General features: G+C 57.2%; 1 protein-coding gene across 3 annotated transcripts in view; it reads left to right on the forward strand.

Annotated features, from left to right (window-relative positions):
- Nucleotides 1–19,197, forward strand: part of PAX7 (paired box 7) — a 99,722-nt gene that overhangs the window by 44,430 nt on the left and 36,095 nt on the right. For all 3 annotated transcript variants that reach the window (XM_040462805.1, XM_040462826.1, XM_040462816.1), the window contains exons 5-7: nucleotides 6,705–6,904; nucleotides 12,895–13,060; nucleotides 14,418–14,614. In XM_040462805.1, the coding sequence (XP_040318739.1) occupies nucleotides 6,705–6,904; nucleotides 12,895–13,060; nucleotides 14,418–14,614 (563 nt within the window). The remainder of the gene's footprint in view (nucleotides 1–6,704; nucleotides 6,905–12,894; nucleotides 13,061–14,417; nucleotides 14,615–19,197) is intronic.

Here is a 19,197-nt window from a genome sequence, read left to right on the forward strand (position 1 = left end):
ACTCTGTAAGGTGGGACCCAGTTGGGGCACCTGGGTGGCTCAGTCGGTTGAGTGTCCGACTTTGGCCCAGGTCATGATCTCGCGGTTTGGGAGTTCGAGCCCCGCGTCGGGCTCTGTGCTGACCAGCTCGGAGCCTGGAGCCTGCTTCCGATTCTGTGTCTCCCTCTCTCTATCCCTCTCCCACTCATGCTCTCTCTCTGTGTCTCTCTCTCTCAAAAATGAATAAACATTAAAAAAAAAAAAAAAGATGGGACCCAGTTGTTAGGCTTCCTTTAAGGTTCCAATCTAGTGAGCGCTGTTCTCTGCTCAGCACCAAGCATTGCTTTTCCTGGCCTTACAGGAGGCTGGTGAGTAAACGACAGAAATAGCCCGACGAAGAGATACAGGAAAACTGTGATTATTTTCAAGATTGTCTTCAAATCCCAGGAAGAGAGTTAAAGGGGATGGTGAGCTGAGACCCTCCTAAGTGCCTTAAAATGTCCTGCCTTCTCCCCTCCCCTACTCCACAGCTGCTGTCCCCATTTGCTGCATATGACGCCAACAGGTTAAAGAGACCGAGTTGGAAGGACCCTTGTGACCTCGTTAGTTTCAACCTCCTGCCTTAACAGGGACACCTTACTTTTGAATTCTCTGCACCCAGAGAGTTGCAGCCCTCCAGAAACCCTCCCTTCTCTCTCACATGTGACTTGTGCTTGGTTCACGGTTCCATGCAGAAGGAGTTGTGGTTGCATCATGAGAAAATGTGGCTCTGAATTCTGTCAGCTTAACTACACAGTACCGTTTCAAACAGTACTATTTCCTTTTTCCTTGATGGGCCCCCTCTTAGCGGGGATGTATAAAGAGTGCCCTCTAGTGCCTGAGAACAGTACCAGGCCGTTAGCAGAGAAGCGGTGATCAGAGAACACCCCACAGGGGCCCCACATTTTGTAATGCAAATTACATACCTGCAGTTTCAAGTTTAAAAAAAAAAAAAAAAAAGCAGCCTGATGGGGTCGGATAGGGACGCTGCTCCTGGAGAAAGAAACGTTTTGTCAGGTTTAGGTTGTGAACGTAAACTCTCACTAATACGGGGACAGTTGGGAGAGTGAAGTTGGGCCCGTTGACTCGTTGGTGAGAAATAGCAGAGGACGTGGAGTCAGACGGAAACCCCCCCCACCTCTCCAGTGCCTCCCCGCGCCCCCCCCCCCCGAGGGGGCCTCCCAGAAAGCAGGACTGAAGCGTGGATGGTTTTGCGGAGCCCCAGCAATAAGTGCACAGAGATGGCTGTGTCAGAGCCAGATGGCGGAGAGCGAGCTCGGAAGGCTTTCCAAGCTGATCAGAAAGGCCGAGGAGCAGTGACAGCTAGCATTGGCTGAGCACTGCTGTCCCTGACACGGTTTCCTGTGCCTTCGTGTGCTCATTTATTTACTCGTTCGTTCGTTCATGCAACAGATACTTGGGTGGCCACTTTGTGCCAAGCACTGGGTATTTATCAGTGACCAAGAAAGATGAAACCACCCAGCCTCAAGGAGCTCTAATTACGGCCAGGACAATGTGGGGAGGGCCATAAAATAGAAGAGTTAGCCTATCTGATTGTCATAGGTGTGGTGGAAAAATACAAAGCAAGGAAGGAGGGAGGGCGTCCCTGATACCATCCGTATTTTACATGTGCGGAATCCACAGAATCCGGGCAAACTGCATCAGGAGCCTGTGCTCTTAAATAGCCCGCTCTACATTGTCCTGGACACCTGCTCACTGCGGGGGGGGGGGGGGGGGGGGGGGGGGCTGCAAGCAGAGGTCACAGCCTATGCAAAGGCCTGTGGTTGCTGGAGCAGGAGATGGTTGCTGGAGTCCAGGGAATGAGGAAGAGGGCATACAGGGGCGCGCAGGGTGGGTTCGGAGTCAACAGGGATTCTGATGGCCCTGGCCCTGGTGCTGGGCTGGTTGCATGGGAGGCGTTGCCGACAGAGGAAGAGGGTGTGGAGGAAGAGGGCCAGGCCTTCGATCCGGACACCTGGGTGGCAGTGCTGGATGGGCACCTGAGACAAGTTGGGTCACTCGTGGTGGACAGGAGGGGCTCACTTCCGGGGAGCTTTCACGCGGGGTCTGAGCGAGCCCTGCCCCTCGGCCCAGCCGGGTTGCCCGGCCCTTGTGTGCGGCCGGGCTCCCGCAGACGTTCCCAGCCTCACGCACCGCACGGCACGCCGGTTACAGCTGAGCAGTTCTGCGGAGGGGCCGGGAGGGCTCCCACCATGGCCCTGGCTCGCCGGGCCCCCAGCTGAGCTGTAAATGACTTTTCCATTTTCCGAGACCTGCGCCCAGGCCTGTTTGGTATTCAGGGACGCCGGGCCCACACTCGCCAGCTCTCGGCTCTGCCCGAATTACTTGATTAAAACGCATATCAACTATTATGTGATTCGTTTCTCTGCCGCAGCTCGAGCCGGGCCTATGTTAAAACTGTAATAAAGGCTGAGTTTGGAGGCAGCGGGGGGGGGGGGGGTGCGAAGGAGCAGGGGTGGGAGGGCGTCTCTGGGTCGGGGGAGGGGGTCGGGGGAGCTGAGAGAAGGACCCCCGACCTCAAGGCCACTGCTGGCTTCCTCGAATCTAGATGACAGGGACCTGCAGACGGTCAGCTCCCCTCCTGCCTCCTGAGAAAGTCGGTAGGTGTAGCAATCGTGACCATCTCATTTCCCGTCTTTTCCTCTGGCAGAAGGGACAGCAGGGAATGTTTGGGGGTGAGGGTGGAGAGCAAGCCGCGTTGGCTTTCGCGCTCAGAAATGGAATTCTCCATCGCCTGGGAGTTCTCTGTTGCAAAGCTGGCTCTCGCTAGGCTGCGAGTCCCGAGTCCTGGGTTTTCTTTGCAGCCTCCCTGCCCCTGGGTTCCACTGACCATCTGAAAATGGGGCTGATACTGCCTGCTGGGCCCTCCACGGTTATTGGGAGAGTCTGGAGTGGGGACAGTGACAAGAGCTTGGAAACCGTAGGGTGTGGCACACACACGTAGGGTGGTGACCGCTGCCGTGTGTCGGGGGCCAAAGGAACTTTGTAATTGTACTGCCAGGCCCTGTTCGTCTAAGACGCCCTTATTGAGCACCTGCTGTGTCCCAGGCGTAGGCTCTGCTCCACGCAGGGATCTCCCAGTCCAGTCCGACCGAGAGACCCATAGACAGGCAGGTTAGGTGTCCCCTGATGAGCTTTGAGAGCCCGAGAGTGGGCGTGCAGACCAGCCTGGACATGCTCAGGGAGCGGGGGAGGCTACTCGTGAATTGCGTTGTGCTGGGTAAGCAGGAGCGAGCCCAGTGGAAGGGGGTGTGGTGTTCCAGGTAGAGGAAGCTCATGGTCAAAGTGAAAGGCATGGAGGTCTGAGACGGCCCCGGCTTGGCCATTTAAGGGTGCCAAGAGCTGGCCAGGGAACCTCGTGGAGTGGCAGGGTGGGCCTGAGCACGTGGGCAGGGCTGACAGTGGGGGGCTTGGGGGAGGGCGCCTCACTGGCCTTGCTGAGGCTTCCGGAGTCATCCGCCGTGGGAGATGGCAGGCTTGGAAGGAGAGGCAGAGGCTGAAGGAGAAGCCATGGAAGATGCTCCCCAGTGACTCTCTACCCACGTCCATCCACCTCGCCTAGGCTGGCCTCTGTCCTGAGCGGACCTCAGTCCTGCCCACCCTTAAGCTTTGACAAACCAGATGGCTCCTGTCACCCTTCCTGTCCCTCATTCATTCTGTTCTCAGGGGGCTCTGAGGCTCTTTCAAGTCCTGTCGCTGTCTGGTGTTCTGTGCCTGTCCTGGCCCCAGTTCCTACGGAAGCAGGGTTTCCTTCAGTAGACTGAGAAATTCCCAGAATAGGGATGGTACCTCCTCCATCAGATTGGGAGCTTCCTAAGACAGAGGCTGTTTTTCCCCCAGAAGATTGGGAGGTGGGGCTGTTTCTTCCCTGCTCGGAATTGGACTCCCCACGTCCCTGAGCAGAAACCAGGAACCCAGAGAGAAGGCCCGTCGCCATATCCCTCTGTCTTGGGGCTATCCCCACACCTGTACCGGCTCTGTCCCACCCCCTTCGGGACCTTTCCATCTCACAGCTGTGTGGGGGGAGAGGGCGGGAGCTGCTGCTGGCCAGGAGGCTGCCCCCCCACCCCCACCCCAAATCCAGCCTGTGTCTAATGAACGTGCTTCACGTCCACTCTGTCCACGTGGCCCCCTTCCCCGTGCCCCTCTGGGTTATGCAGTGCATTTTGGGATTGAATCCCTGGGACTGGGTGTATTTGGCTCTGAGCCCCAGCTGTGCTGGGGAAGGTGCCCCAGGATGCCTACTGTGCCCCCACAGCCTCCTCTCAGTGACGGGAAGCTGGGCAGCCGGGAAAGGAGAGAGGAGGGGGTTAGATCTGACCCCAGGTCTCTGCCTTTAGGGATGAGTAATGAAGGGAGGGCTTCCCTGCCACTGGTACCCTTGTCCTGTGGCGTCACGATCAAAGGCAACCTGGCAGTGACCAATCAAAAGCACAGACAACTGCCCAATGGCCAAGAGAGCAGGATGGAGGGGAGGGGACCTGTGGCAGAGGAGCGTTGCTCAAGACCGGATGACGTCCCAGGTGTGGATGGAGCCCCATGACAACGTTGCCCATCGTGCACTTTGCCGTGCCAGGCTTTTGTACGTGCTCTTCCCGCGGCCCGGGATGCCTGTCCCCTCACCTAAATCTACGAGGCCATATGCGGTGTTTGGGGGAAGAAGGAGGGTGTCCCTTGTGGGCGAGGCCTACCCCTATTCGGATAACAGACATTTAAAGCAGTTGAGCAAGGACAGCGTGGGGGCGGGCAACAGGAGAGCAGGAGGCCGGTGTGCCCCTTTCCTGAGAGACTCTGGGCAGGTCACGCTGCTTCTCGGTGACTCAGTTTCCCCCATCTGCAGTGGGCTCACATGAGCTCTGAGGCTCTTCCTGCTTGACTCCGGCTGAACGCCGTGAGCACAGTGTCCCCATCCCGGGCGCAGCACTATCGCTCCGGTGACCGAGTGGATGACGAAACATGAAGTGCTTCCAGAAATTCCCAAAATGGGATGCTAGGCGAGGGGGAGGGAGCACTGAAGGCAAAAGAAGAAAGAGAGAGAAAGCAGGAGTGGGAGGAAGGTCACCACTGACCGCCTACTTCCTCTTTCCCTCTCCCTTCCTTGGTCTCCTCCTGGCCCTCCTCTGTGCTCCCCATAGTCCCCCAGGGTCCACGGAGGGTGCAGCTCCGGAGCCCCGGCCAGGCCACTCCTTGCTGGCAGTCCCTCTGCTGGACCAAGACGGGTAAGAGGCACAGGACTGATGGAGTCGGGAAGCCAGTTCAGTCCCCAGGGTGTCTTCAGCTCTGAGGCCAAGGAGCTTGATCAACCCCTTCCTGCAACCTCTCTAGCCGGGACCTGGGGTAGGCAGATTGCTGGCCTGATAGCCCCGTCCAGGGATGAGAAGTAAGCTGGCCGCAGACTCCTGGGCTCTCTCTGCACAGGAAGCAAAGGCTTTTCTCCATCCCCAGGCTCCTGGGTGGAAATCAGTGGGGACTCTCAGGTAGGGGCCATGGTCACGACCAAGGTCATCAGGTAAGGTCTCTTCCAGCCTGGAGGGTTACTCAGAGATCCTGAAGCAACCCAGGAAGGGCCTGGGTACAGAAGTCACCTAGTCCAAACGCTTCATGTTATAAATGGGGGAAACTGAGGCCCAAGGAGGGAAGGTAGCCTTCTTAGGGTCACGGTTCTGGGCGTTTAGGGGCAGAACCAGGTATGGAATCTAAGCTGCCTGACTGCCAGCCCTAAGCACGTGCATTTGCTCTGTCTCCCACCCTCCCTTTCTCCTAGCCCTCCTCCTTTCGTGTTTGCAGTATTTTCCTTGAAAACAATAGCATTGCTGCTTAAATGGTCATTATTTTATTTTATTTTGTTTATTTATTTATTTACTTACTTATTTATTTATATTTTATTTATTTTTGAGAGAGACAGAGACAGCATGCGAATGGGTTAGGGGCAGAGAGAGAGGGAGACACAGAATCCAAAGCAGGCTCCAGGCTCTGAGCTGTCAGCATAGAGCCCAACGCGGGGCTCAAACTCATGAGCTGTGAGATCATGACCTGAGCCGAAGTCGGACGCTCCACCGACGGAGCCACCCGGGCGCCCCTAAATGGTCATCATTTTAAAAATACTAACTATAAACAAGTGTAAAGAAAAAACAAACAAACAAACAAACAAAAGCTCCGTCACCCTGAAGGTTAACGTTTGTTAATCTTTTGAGCACGGTGTTCCGGAATGTGTCATGCGCGCTTTTTCCGAAAGCGGGATCCGTCTTTGCGTGCCGGTTGGTGCCTCGCCTTTTTCTTAGAGTCAGGTGTATGGAGGTATCACTAACGCGCAGCCAACTTCTCCCATTTTGGAGAGTATCGTTCTAGGAATTTCAGCATACCCTGAGTCTTTGGTCATAGACATCCTTCTCTGTCAGTGGAACTAACCTAAATACCCAACGATAGGGGATTAAAACAAATTTTTTTTTTCATTGTGCCAGGGAGTATTTAACCAATCCCCTCGGGTTGGGCACGGAGGTTGCTTCCCCCCCTTCACCGTGATGAGCAGAGCTGCGGGGAACATACTTGCCCTTGTACTCAGGAGGGGTCTGGCTGTCTGCGCGGCAGGGGTCGGAAGGCGGGCACGTGGCGCTACTCCGTCTCACTAGGCCCTCACCCTCTCCCTCCCTCTCGCCTGCCTGCAGGGAACCGGCTGGACGAGGGCTCGGACGTGGAGTCGGAACCCGACCTCCCTCTGAAGCGCAAGCAGCGTCGAAGTCGGACCACATTCACGGCCGAGCAGCTGGAAGAGCTGGAGAAGGCCTTCGAGAGGACTCACTACCCGGACATCTACACCCGCGAGGAGCTGGCGCAGAGGACCAAGCTGACGGAGGCGCGTGTCCAGGTGAGGCGGCGCCTCGGGTGTTGGCGGGCATATCGAAGAGGCGGGAACGGAGAGGGTTGGAGGTGTGGCCGGGGTCCCAGGGTTTAGGGGGCCCCCAGGGGGTTCTGCAGCAGGTGGTCCGGGGACCTTGTAGATGAGGAATGCCCCTGGCACTTGATGCAGACTAAGCAGGCAGCAAGCGTCGGTTGACCGGCGGGGCCAGCGGTGGGCAGCCCTGGGCAGCCAGGAGCTGCAGTGAGGTCCTGCTGGAGAGCAGTCATCCCTTCCGAGATGAGCCAGAGGACAGGGCTCAGGAAGCACAAAAGTCTCCAAATCTCCGATGAGGGGAGGAAGTGATTAGGAGGAAATTTTCTGAAGGGCCCGGCTTCTTAGGACAGGTAATGAGTTTCCCGTCACAGGAAGCATGTGAGCACACCGGGCAGGCTTGTTCCTGGTGGGTTGGAAGCATCAGAGGAAGGATGGGCAGACCTCGGGCGCCCCCATCCACGCCCTCAAGAGGGTGGGTCCTCATCGGCGGGGCTGGGGGAAGGGAGGGTGGCGAAAGCTGCACCTGCCTGGGCTCGCAGGCCCTCACCTGCCACCTGGCCCCAGCGGGGGAGGGAATGGCCTCCTCTCCCCAGGTCGGGGAGGAAGCGAGAGAGGGTCATGATGGCTAGCTCCTGGGGGAACGCGTTCCCGGCCTGTCTTCCTCATAAATGGGGGAGGCGGGTCTGCGGGAAGGGCCACCCCAGACTGCTCACTGGACCCTTCCAGCGGGGAACCCGGCTTTGCTAGGCGCCCACCTTGCCCCAGCCCTCCTCACGCATGACCCGGCGGAACGTCAGGCCACCTTGTCAGGCAGGTCACCTCCAGGCAGGCCGCAGGTGCAGAAGCAGCAGGCCTGGAGAAGCGACAGAGCTGGGCCGGGGCTGAGCTGGGCCGGAACTCGGGCCTGGCAGGTACCAAAGCCAAGGTCTTTCCATGCGGAAGGAAGAAGCTGCCTCAGAGCCGGGGACCTGGAAGCCGTGGGGCAAGATCTAGAAGCAACTGGCACTTAAACGCTCCAGGAACCTGTGTACCTCCCTCCGCCCTCCCCACCCCCACTGCTGGAGCGGGGGTGGGGGGGGTCCTTGGCTGCCTTTGAGGGAGACCCCGAGGGGAAGGGGGCAGGCGGCAGCAGCCAGCTTGTCTCATTCTCTGCCCTACTCTCCAGGGTGATATCTGAGCCTGGCCTGGGCTCCGGGCCTCCCTCCCCCTGCTCTGATCGTCCTGCAGCTGTTCTCCGGGGCACATTCCTGGGTGCTTTCTCATTCCCACGTCTGGCGGCCGCGGCTGCTTCCCATCACCTTGAAGCCTGACCGCTCCTTGTAAAATTTCCTGGCTGTCAGGGCAGTGCTTTTATTGGCCCAGGGGACCCAGAAACAGGTGTCACTCAAGGTCCAAGGAGGGAGGGGGGCTGGGAACAGGGGGAGCAGCCAGAGGCCGGGCAGACCCACAGTGTGGGGGCCCCGGCAGCCTCCTGCACATGCTGACTCCCGTAACATCCTGTGGGCTTCTCCAGGGCAGTGAGTGTGCCCAACCTTGGCCTGAGAACTTAGCGTGATCCCAGCAGGCGAGGAGGGATCGATTATACGTTGGGTTTTTAACAAATGACCAAAGCTGACCAAAGACATCAAGACCAGGATGATAGAACATTTGGCCCGGAGAAGCGATCTGGAGGACGGGGCTGCTCTAAGAGGCCCTGGAGGGGGGGACCAGGGCCAGTCGGGGAACGTCCCCAGGCCTACATAAAGGTCTGCAGGGACTGGGAACTGCAGGCCTAGGTTTCCCATGGTCTCTGTATCACCTTCAATAGATCTGTTTCCTTTCTTGAGACTTAGTTTCTCATCTATAAATAAAGGAGTGGAACGAAATGGTCACTGCGGCTCCTTAAAGTTCTAGGATCCTCACTTATTTTTTTTTCACTTTCTTTTGATGCTTTGTTAATTTTTGAGAGAGAGCGAGAGAGACAGGGTGCAAACGGGAGGAGCAGAGACAGAGGGAGACACAGATTCCGAAGCAGGCTCCAGGCTCCGAGCTGTCAGCCACACGGGGCTTGAACTCACGAACCGTGAGGTCGTGACTTGAGCCGAAGTCGGACCCTTGACCGACTGAGCCACCCAGGCGCCCCTAGGAATTTTGTTTATTGACAACCAGAGCTGCCTTGTGAGGTGATGAGATCCCCATTCCTGGAAGTGTGTAAGGCAAAATACAGTGTGCCATCAACCAGAAACCCTAGTTTCTGCTAGGGTTCCTGCTGTGGACGGTGGGGCAGAGACCTCCAAGGCTCCCGAGCACCGCTGAGACTCTATGGATCTGAGGTCTCGGGTGTCGGATTCTAAAAGTCTGTGATTCTGGGATTCCACAGTCCTGAGACGTCTCGTGTCAGTGGCCCGGGGAGATGGTGAAGGGGTCCCGAGTGGGCTCAGAGCCAGACGCTGAGGCGTGAATCCCAGCCCCAGCACTTAACACCTGCAGCCTCAGTTTCCTTATCTGCAAAGTGGAGGTGACAGGAAGAGTCTACCTTGTTCTAAGGACGAATGCTTACCTGTAAAAAACCACACGCTCCGCATTTGGAGGTGCCTGGCACACAGGAGCTCCAGAAGTAGGGTACATTCTTAGTAAAACTCCACCTGCTCTTTCCAATCCTGGCCACCCTGGAAACCCCCAGTTCGTTCAGCTGGCACTCATTTATTGAGCACCTACTCTGTGCCGACGCTGTTGCGGGCCCCGGGGAGTCAGCAGACAGAAACCGCTGTCACGGAGCTGACGCTTGCATGAACAAGGACACAGGTAAACGTGTCAGGCGGGGTTCCAGTAACTCAAATGCGTTGCCTCCCTCTGGCTCTGCTCCAGCCCTGCTTCTGAAGCCTGCAGGGTGATACTTGGCTTCCCTAGTGTCCGGGGGAGACACCGTGTCTCAGCTGGCGGAAAGCCACCAGGAAGGGTGGGAAAGGGGGCATCAGGCAGGAGGACGCGCAACCTTTCTCTGGAGGAGCCTTCACTCCTGAATAGCGAGGGGCCAAGCCTGACCTTGTATCCGTCTTCCTCGGAGGTGGACAGATCCGCTGTGTCCCAAGTACCAAGATCTCTGAGCCTGTGTGTTTCCCCCAGAAGCAGAAGCCTCCCTGAGAGGAATCCCATTTGAGAAGCACTGGAGGGACTCCTCACTAATTAACAACTTGGACTGGACCTTTCCCTAACAGTAGATAACGCTTATCGGACACTTCTCATTTGCGGGGCACGATGCTCAGTGTTCCACGTACATGGTCACTGTCATCCTCCCCGTGACGTTAGGAGGCAGGTATGATCAGTCTCTCCATTTCCAGCTGAGAAAGCCTGAGGGAAGACATTTCCTAGACAGTTAATCAGCAGTGTCGGGACTTGAACCCAAGTCTGCCTGTCATGTTCTTTTCTTCTGTGCTCCGTGGAGAGAAGGACCAGCTGCTTCCTATGGCATCGTGTTCCCAGTGCTGGGTGTTGTGGGAAGGATCAAAAGTGGATAAAAAAACTCAGCGTCTGCTTTCAAAGAACTCAGCCCTGATCAGGGGTTCTGGTGCAGGGGTGTGTCTGTGTGGGGAGGAAGGGCGGAAGGGGTGATGGGGCTTACCCCTGTCCCTCCTGGAGCCTCCAGGCCCCCCTCTGTGAACGGGCAGCTTACACCGGATGCCAGCTAAGAGCTCGGCCACCAGAATGATAGTTGTAGACGTTGTTCTAAGAGCTTGGCCTGTGTTAAGTCACTTGAGGTCCCGGGAGGCAGTGGTTCTCTGCCTTGTCTGTTGTGTGCCCGGGGCACAGGGCAGCTTGAGGGCTAGGACGGTCCCGTCCATCTCTCTATCCTCCACATCTCGCTTGGCATAGAGCACAGTCCCAGTAAAGGTTCGTGATGAGAAGGAGGGAAGTAAGGAAGGAGGGAAAGAGAAGGAAAGGATAGGGAAGGACGGAAGGGGAAGAACTTTTCTAACTCTCTTTGGTATTCTTTATCCGAGGGAAGGATGACCCACAGGCAGCTGCGGTGTGCCAATCGGGAATGGCGTGTCCATTCTCCATCTGACTTCAAGGTTTTTGCTACACATATGTGTCATCCAAATCGCTATTTGTTTTTATTTTATTTATTTTATTATTTTTTTTCCATCTTTATTTTTTTTTGAGAGAGAGACAGAATGTGAGCAGGGGAGGAGCTGAGGGGAGGGAGACACAGAATCCGAAGCAGGCTCCAGGCCCTGAGCCGTCCGCACAGAGCCCGACGCGGGGCTCGAACCCACAAACCACGAGATCATGACCTGAGCGGAAGTCGGACGCTTAACTGACTGAGCCACCCAGGCACCCCACTATTTGCTTTTAAAATAAAATCAATGTATCTTATTTTTTCAAATGATTATTTATTTTTGAGAGAGAGGGACAGACAGTGTGAGCGGAAGAGAGACAGAGAGAGACACAGAATCCGAAGCAGGCTCCAGGCCCTGAGCCGTCAGCACAGAGCCCGACGCGGGGCTCGAACCCACGGACCGCGAGATCATGACCTGAGCGGAAGTCGGACGCTTAAGTGACTGAGCCACCCCGGCGCCCCCAAATCAATATATTTGAAAATAAAAGTGTCTCTCACTGTCACATAAGGCAGGCAGCTGGAAACACACATCAGGGAAGACTAAACAACATTGATGGGGGACTTGCTGGAAAACATCAGCTGCGGATGCGCTTTTCTGTGTGTTCAAGAGGAAGCTCAGCACGGGTGTCAGTGAGGCACCGAGGATAAGTTAGCACCAAGCCCGGACCTTGTCTTCCACACGCCCAGGAGGCCCGGAGGAGGAGTGGAGGGGCTCAGGGTTACTGAATGTCTGTGTCACTGCCATCTGGGATGTCCCTCCCTTGTAGAAGGAGGAAACGTTGAATGGGAACAAAAATGTGTCCCACACCCTCTCCCAGAAGCGGGGAGCCGGCTGCGCTGTTCCTCCAGCTCAGAAAGCTAAACGCGGCTTCCCTCCTCCAGAAGGATCTGGAAGACAAAAGACACCAGGGGCACAGAAGCACCCCTCCACTCAGCGGAGGCTGGACGGGTGGGGGGAGGGTCTTAAGTGATCCTGTGCTGCTGAAGGCTGGAGGGGACCCCACCAGGAGGGGCTCCCATCTGAGCTTTGTCGCCTCGGCCCTGGCAAAGATACACCAGAGCAAGCTCTGTATTTCCTTGTTCTCTCGTTCATCCGTTCCTTCCTTCCTTCATTCATTCAACAAGTATTCCACGTAGATGCAGGAGTTGGCTGCGGGAAGAGTGTCTGGCTCAGAGGGAACGGCATATGCAAAGCCCATATGCTTTCCCATAAGCCTTTTCCTCCTTTTCTGGACCAGAGCTCGTTGCAAAATCCAGACAAGTGACTTCTAGAAAGTCAGACTGATTGAAGTTTGAACCTCAGATTCGTTTCAGCTATAGCTGTGTGGCCTCGGGCAAGTTCTTTGACCTCTGTGAGCCTCAGTTTCCCCTTCTGTGAAATGGGAATAGGAGTACACGTCTCCTGGGTCTACTGGGCCGACGTGAAGTACCAGCACGGGGTGGGGTGGGGGGGGTGCCTGGCACAGAGGGTGGGAGGGAGCGTGTGTTAAGACAAGGATGGTCGCCCCCCCAAGCAGCTGCGGTGGAGAGAACGTTGCACGGAGTCGCCCAGACGTGGCTGTGTCCCCGACCCGCCCCGTTACATGGACAGGTCACTCACTACCTCTGCCCCTCAGTTTGCTCATCTGTAAAATGGGGAGAACAATAATAATCCCATAATAATCCCTTCGCTGGGTGGTGGTGAGGCCACGATGGGCTCACACCCACGCAAGTGCGCTGCACTCCGTCCCCGGCCGCGGGAAGGCAGGGATTGGATGTGGGCTGGACACAGGGTGACGGCTCGGGGACCAGTGGTAGCCGTGCCTCAGCTCTCCGCCAGGAGCCAGGCTGAGGGATCCCCGCTCTCTGCTCTCCACCCGCCCAGGTCTGGTTCAGTAATCGCCGCGCCCGTTGGCGGAAGCAGGCAGGAGCCAACCAGCTGGCAGCGTTCAACCACCTTCTGCCAGGGGGCTTCCCGCCCACCGGCATGCCCACGCTGCCCCCCTACCAGCTGCCGGACTCCACCTACCCCACCACCACCATCTCCCAAGGTGAGCACACGAGATTGTCCTGGCACCCCAGCCGCGCCCTGCTCCCCATTTCTCCCTTCCTTAACTTGGAAGGAACGATAAGGGCTATTTATTTCTTTAACGTTTGTTTATCGTTGAGAACAAGCACAAGCAGGGGAGGGACAGGGAGGGAGGGGGACGCGGGATCTGAAGCGGGCTCCCCGAGCTGTCAGCACAGAGCCCGACGCGGGGCTCGAACTCACGGACCGCGAGATCGTGACCTGAGCCGAAGTCGGATGCTCAGCCGACCGAGCCACCCAGCCTCCCCCAAGGGCCATTTGTCTGTTTGCACGTGGGCAGACGATTACCACGGGAACAGTGAGTTCCTGCCTTTGAACTTCTTGGTTTTGCCAACAGGCCACAGAGCATCCAGGTGAGGGTTAACAGGTAGCCTTCCCGCACACGTTTAGAACGGAGCTTCTCAAACTGTGAAGTCACATGCATCCGCTTCGGTCTTATTAAAACGCAGAAGTGACAGACAAGGCTACTATCCCTCCCTGGACCCCTCCCTCCATCCTGTCTTCCCCCTCCTCTCTCTCTCCCCCCCCCGCCCCGCCCGCCCCGGGGCGCATGTTGGGAGCCCCACTACCTGACCTCTGACTCATGACGCCCCTGGGGCTCCCTCTTAAAGGGCTGGCAGGCTGGAGTTCTAGAAACTGAGGAGAGAGGCAGGGGATCCTCCCTATGATTCTTTTTCTCCCCTCCCTGTAATTCTTGATGAGAAATTGACGATGATGGTCTCATCCCCCGGAAGGCCGCGTGGAGGGGCCCTGACAGAGCAGAACAAGCCAGGAAGAGAAGTGGCAGCTCAGACCCTCGCCCCATCACTCAGTGGCCTTTTCGCCTTGCACGAGTGCCCGGCCCCTCCGAGCCTCGGTTTCCTCATCTGTAAAATGGGAATCCTGTGCCCGCTTCACACCCTTAGACAGTATTTGCAGAAGCACCTGGCCGGTGGTCGGTGCCCACCAAATGCTGTCGGGACAGGCCTGGGTAGATTAAGAGAGTCCCCAGTGAGGTCTGACTTTTAGTCCAGAAGACTTTGATTGAGCACCGACTGTATGCCAAACGCTGTGCAGTGTGGCCGGTGCAGATGCCTGGAGGTTGTCTGGAACGTCGGTTAGCTGTCAGTTGAGCGTTGGCTAGTCCCCGGCGTCCTGTCCAGAAGCCAGCTGGTCCCATCCCGAGTAGCGAGAGGATGTCCCCTCCGTCCGCTGGATGGCGACGAGGAGGAAGAGGCTCGTGGCTCGCCTTCCACGCGGACGGTTCTTTCCCTGCCCTGGGACGCCCGCCATCTGGGCCGGGGCCACTGGCTCAGGCCCTCTCCTGGGTCTCTCCGCAGACGGGGGCAGCACCGTGCACCGGCCCCAGCCTCTCCCGCCGTCCACCATGCACCAGGGGGGGCTGGCCGCCGCGGCCGCCGACACCGGTTCTGCCTACGGAGCACGCCACAGCTTCTCCAGCTACTCAGACAGCTTCATGAATCCGGCGGCGTCCTCCAACCACATGAACCCCGTCAGCAACGGCCTGTCTCCCCAGGTAGGTGGCCTCACCAGTCTGGTCCCTGGGAAGCCGCGGGCTCCGGGGCACCTCGAGAGGGAGAGAGAGAGTGCTAAAGTGGGAAGCAGGGACGCCCCCGCCACCCTTGCTGGTCAGGACCCCGGGATCCTTTGCCTGGGCTTTATCTCTGAGCCGCAGGCCCGGGTGACTCTGCAGGCAGGTACGGAGAATGGGTTTCCCCGCTCCTGGCCACCAGAAACAAAAAGCTGTTGCCTTCGAGACATGCTCGTGGCCCAACAGCCCCCCCCAGAGCTTGTGAGTCCGGCCCCCCGCCTACCTCATGGCTGTTCGGTTCAGGAAAGTCAGGCATTTTCAGGCAGCGTGTTGGCAGAAGCCTTGTACCGTTTCCTGTGGGATGCTGACTGTGGTTTTGGGGCTTGGTTCTCGAACCAGGAGTCCTTCCTGGATTCCATCCTGTGCTCCACCCATCTCTTGCCTTTCCCCAGGCGTGACCACCGAATGAGAGGCAGGACCTCCTCCTGTTGGTAGAGAGAAACGCGGCTGGGGTTCTAGACTGGGGGCCCTGCTCTCATTGGGTCTTGGAGCTCGTTCCCTCGTGTGTGATTGGTTGCTGGCTGTGTCACTCGTTGCCGGGGCTGTTGGAAGTCGTTGGGGCCACCCTGCGATCCAGTGCAGAAGGCATCGCTGAGGCTGTTGGTGGTGGCTGGTGGTTTGGGGAGCAGGACGTGGGGATGCTGGCCGTCCTGGTGGCTTTGAGGAGCTGATGGGTTCCCTTCTGTAGCCACAGCGGGTTCTCAAATATCCACGGAGGAAAGGCAGAAATCCAAGGCTGGTTTTGCCCTGCCTCCCACCTTTTGAGTGTGGCGCAAGCTTTCCTGAACGGCTCTGGTTCGGTAGGAAGGGTGAAGGCTGGAAGAGGGTTAAACCCCAGCTCCGCGGCTCAGGGCGTCGGGGAAGTTAGCATCTCTGAGCCTCACTTTAGCCCGCGTTGAACTAAAAAGTGATTAAACCAGGTGTTGCTAACCTCCTAAGAAGGGTGTTGTTTGTGCTCAGCTTGCTAACTGGCCGAAACCTTAGCGCAGAGCCTGGCACAACATAGGGGCCGAATAAACATTCGTCCTCGTGTCAACCCCCCGCCCCCCACAATTGCCAGGATGATATAATCAGTATGAGAACCCTGTTACTTGAAGAAAAAGGGGGGCCAAAGGGAAGGTCCACTACAGCCCCCAGGCCACATCCATCTGGCTTCCTGCTGTTGTCAATAAAGCTTTATTGGAACATAGCCACGCCCGCTCCTTTACAGATTTCTGGCTGCTTTGGGGCTGTAACGCCAGAGCTGAGAAGTTTCAAAACAGATCATGTGGCCCACAAAGTGAAAAATATTTGCTACGTGGCCCTTATAGGGAAAAAAAAAATTGCCAACCCTTGGTCTAAAACCTTCCCGAGGTTTTAATTTTCTGCATGGTTTTGGGTCCGTCGCTGTGTGCCTCCGTTAGTGAGTGTGGTGGAGAGCTAACTGCATTTTAGTCTCCTCATTTACTTATGGGTAAGGTCCCTTCCCCCCTCTGTGCCTCGATTTTCCCCATCTGTGAAATGGGGACGGTACTAAGCCTCTGTCTGGTAGGGTTGTTGAGGATGGGATGAGCTGACGTGTGCCAAGTCTTCCCCAGGCCGGGGCAGAGTTGAGCGAGCCGCTGAACCCAGAGCTCCTAACAGTGATGCCCGAGGTCCTCTTGGGGCCCACATTAGGGGCCGGGGTGATGCAGTCTGCAGACCAGAATGCTTTCCCGGTGGAACCTCGTTGGCCTCTTTGGCGCTCAAGGCCATGACTTCCATGCCATTAGTGCAGAGGACAAAGCGGCTGAGCTGACCTTCCAGAGTCAAGAGGCAGACAGGATCCCAGAGCTGGCTGGGCGGCCGTGGCTGCAGAGACCCGAGGTGTCCACGTCTGGGGATGTGGTCCAGGCCTGGCCTCGCGGTATGAAACAGGCTGGAGGAGCCTCACTTGGAAATCTGAAGAGGGATGTTGAGATTATGCAGGCCGGTCCTCTCGATTCATCTCAACAGGGCTCGGGAGGTGTTGGCCGGGCCAGGGCCCAGAGTCCGGGGCTGACCACTGCTCCTTGCGGCCCACGGGGCTGAAGTTTCTCCCCAAAGTGGCAGTTTTGTCACAGGGCAGAGGAGAGACGAGCAAATAGGGGGCGCTTGGCTTCTGGAGCACGATTCAGCGATGAGAGGGATACAGAGGGAAACAGAGCATGTTTCATGCACTGTTTGGGCCCAGAGACCAGCCTCGGGGAGGGAGCGAAGACGAGAAAAAAAACCCAGCCATTACTGTAAGCAGCCAGTGGCCCACCCTTCTCCCTGCCCAAGCTGGACGCTCCCCTCTCCTCCCAGAGACCCTCGGGAGGCTTTCCTCCACTCCTCAGGCGGAGAGGCTGTCAGGACGTGATGGATTGGGCTGACTCCGGAGACTTGCCCAGAGGTTCCCACCAAAGGTGTGAAGACAGATGGAGGGTCTGACAGGGGCAGAGGGGACCAGGAGGTGAACAGCTGCTGGCAGGGGAGAGGGGGCCGTGCGCAGGGTGGGCGGGAGGGCAGTCCGGGTGCGCTTCTGTCCGTGTGAACTGCCGGGGTTAAGCTTCGAACACGTCCTGCGGAAGGGGGACAGCGAGGGGGGGTGTCTGGGTCTGTACCAGAGCTGCTGGTATTTGTGACTCCCCGTACGCTCCCTCCGCCCTCTGGGCAGGCCAGCCACACACCTCCGTGGTCTTGGCAGGGGTGGGGGGGGTACACTCCCCACCAGGACAGACCCGCTTCCCAGGCCCTGCCTCCCCACCAGCAGGGAGGTTCTCCGGAGCTCCCCTGGGTGAGAGGGATGGGCTGGGGACATCACCCCTCACCCGAGACTGCAGGTCCTGACCACGCCCCCCCCCAGTAGCCTTGGCCTTTGTTCTCACAAAAGCCCAAGGCGATTATTATGTTGTGGGGGTGGGGGTGAAGTTGGGGCTCTGCGGAGCACCTGCTCATTGCACTGGTCAGTTTGCTGCTGGCTGGAGAAGTGCCCCCTCCCGGGGCCTGACCCGGGTCCTGGTCTCCGAGCCATCCCGGGAAGGGGGGCTTGTCAAGGCTCAGAGACTCCACGGAGGGACTGCCTGGGCGAAATCCCCTGGGAAATCCATCTATTCAGCCCCCTGCTGAACCCTGGCTCTCAGGCTAACAGATACTTACAGAGGGCCTACTACATGCCAGGCACCGTTCTAGGCACTGCGGATGAATCAGTGAGCGTCAAGGAGGAAGACCCCTGCCCTTGCGGAGGTGACAGTGTCACAGGACAGACAGACAGACAATACATAATAGAACGGCAGGCCATGCGGTGTATCTGATACGCTGTTGACAAGGACAGCTTAACTTGCCAGCCCCTGTGACTCAGACTCTGTCCTGAGAGTTTCTTACGTGGTAAATACTGGGTAGCAAAGCCAGGCTTCAGCCCTGATCTCTAGAGCCTGAGAACATAACTAACACTGCCCTCTGCCTCAGAGATGCCCTCTCTCTCTCTCTCTCTCTTTTTTTTTTGGAGATTGGCTGGCAGTAAAAAAAAAAAAATCCTGTCCCCTTTAGCTCCGCAGAGGGGAAAGCCCTCATTCAGCCCATGTCACGGATGAGAAAACTGAGGCCAGGACCTCAGGTTAGGGGCCAGTGGGCAGAGTTGAGTCACACGGGCAGAGGCCTCCTGAGAGGTTTAGACAATAATGAGCCCAGCCCGTCGGCCATGTGCAAAGCTCAGCTTTACAAGATCAGGGGCTCAGCACTCGGTAAGATACCCCCAGCTTTGTGCACGGGGTCCCCCTGAAGAGGTACCAGGAAAACAAATACAGTTTGACCCTTCGACCATGTGAGGATTAGGGGTGCCGAGCCCCCCCACCCCACGACTGAAAACTCACATATAACTTTTGACTCCCCCTAAAATGTTACTAACAGCCTACTTCCTGTTGATCCAAAGCGTTACTGAGAACATACGCAGCCCATTAACTGCTTATTCTATACGTTCTGTTTCTTTGACGCTGCGTCCTTACAATAAGGCAAGCTAGAGGGAAGGAAACGTTATGAAGAAAAGCGTACGGAAGAGAAAATACATTTGCAGTGCTGTGCTATATTTATCGAAAACCTCCATGTATAACTGGGCCCACGCCGTTCAAACCTGTGCTCTTCAAGGGTCAGCGTACTGCCCGTGCGATCTCGTCCCTGATGGCTTGTTGGGGACTTGTTGCAGACCCTCCCGCCCAGCCCGCTCTCGCCCCTTTAGCCCAGGCTGAGGTCCTTGGACACAGCTCTTAGAAAACAACTCAGGACAGCTTAGGACAAGAGGAACCTTTCGTGGTTATGAATTACAGTGAGTAATCTGATGCCCGCCGTGGCTAGGAATCGCACACAGGGCACGCTGGGAGGCAGAGGTAGTGGGCAGGGAGATAAAAGGGACACCTATATGTAGGTCCCTTAGGATGCCTGCCCTTAAGAATTCCCCGGTCTGATGGGGGAGACGCAGCCACTGCCTTGAGAGGCTCCTGGTCTGGCCGAGGAAGGACTTCGCCCATCCTGAG

This window comes from Herpailurus yagouaroundi, unplaced genomic scaffold (assembly GCF_014898765.1).
Source record: "Herpailurus yagouaroundi ecotype Mexico unplaced genomic scaffold, PumYag 77, whole genome shotgun sequence".
Classification (NCBI taxonomy): domain Eukaryota; kingdom Metazoa; phylum Chordata; class Mammalia; order Carnivora; family Felidae; genus Herpailurus; species Herpailurus yagouaroundi.